Consider the following 1185-nt stretch of genomic DNA (forward strand, 5'->3'; position numbering starts at 1 on the left):
GTGTGGGGGGAGCCGGAGAAACGCGGCATCATCCCCATCTCCTTCGAGCACATCTTCACCCACATCTCCCGCTCGCAGAACCAGCAGTACCTGGTGAGGGCCTCCTACCTGGAGATCTACCAGGAGGAGATCCGGGATCTCCTGGCCAAGGACCAGAGCAAGAAGCTGCAGCTGAAGGAGAACCCGGAGTCGGGGGTGTACATCAAGGACCTCTCCTCCTTCGTCACCAAGAACGTGAAGGAGATCGAGCACGTGATGAACCTGGGGAGCCAGACGCGCGCGGTGGGCAGCACCAACATGAACGAGCGCAGCTCCCGCTCGCACGCCATCTTCCTCATCACCGTCGAGTGCAGCGAGACGGGGCCGGACGGCGAGGAGCACATCCGCGTCGGCAAGCTCAACCTGGTCGACCTGGCCGGCAGCGAGCGCCAGAGCAAGATGGGAGCCCACGGAGAGCGCCCCAAGGAAGCCTCCAAGATCAACCTCTCCCTCTCCGCCTTGGGCAACGTCATCTCGGCGCTCGTGGATGGCAAGAGCACGCACATCCCGTACCGGGATTCCAAGCTGCCCCGGCTGCTGCAGGACTCCCTCGGCGGCAACGCCAAGACCATCATGGTGGCCACCTTGGGCCCGGCCTCCCACAGCTACGACGAGAGCCTCTCCACCCTCAGGTTCGCCAACAGGGCCAAGAACATCAAGAACAAGCCCCGCGTGAACGAGGATCCCAAGGACACCTTGCTGCGGGAGTTTCAGGAGGAGATCGTCCGGCTGAAAGCCCAGCTGGAGAAACGCGGCATGCTGGGGAAGAAGAGGAGAAGGAGCAGCCGGAGGAAGAAGGCGGTGGACGGAGAAAGCGCCACGGAGAATGAGGGCGAGGACGACAACGAGGACGGGCTGGAGAAGAACATGGAGAACTACTTGAAGGAGCAGAAGGAGAGGCTGGAAGAGGAGAAGGCCGCCATCCAGGATGACCGCAGCCTGGTCAGCGAGGAGAAGCAGAAGCTGCTGCAGGAGAAGGAGAAAATGATCGAGGATCTGCGGAAGGAGCAGGAGGCCACGGAGCTGCTGGCCACCAGGTACAAGGTACGTGTTGCCACGCGCCGCTGCTTCGCCTCCAGCTCCTCGTGGGGTGCTGGGATGGGTGAGCTCCCAAATAGGGTGTCATGGAATCCCAGACCGGTTTGG

The 1185-nt window shown here is 62.4% G+C and overlaps 1 protein-coding gene across 1 annotated transcript; it reads left to right on the top strand.

Moving 5' to 3' along the window:
* Nucleotides 1-6: 6 nt before the first annotated feature.
* Nucleotides 7-1083, top strand: KIF17 (kinesin family member 17; the record flags this gene model as incomplete). Its single annotated transcript, XM_010155053.1, has 1 exon — nt 7-1083. A coding segment is annotated over one exon (1077 nt), but the record flags the coding sequence as incomplete, so codon positions are not given.
* Nucleotides 1084-1185: the final 102 nt, after the last annotated feature.

The sequence above is a fragment of the Eurypyga helias genome, unplaced genomic scaffold, assembly GCF_000690775.1.
Source record: "Eurypyga helias isolate BGI_N326 unplaced genomic scaffold, ASM69077v1 scaffold39007, whole genome shotgun sequence".
Lineage (NCBI taxonomy): Eukaryota > Metazoa > Chordata > Aves > Eurypygiformes > Eurypygidae > Eurypyga > Eurypyga helias.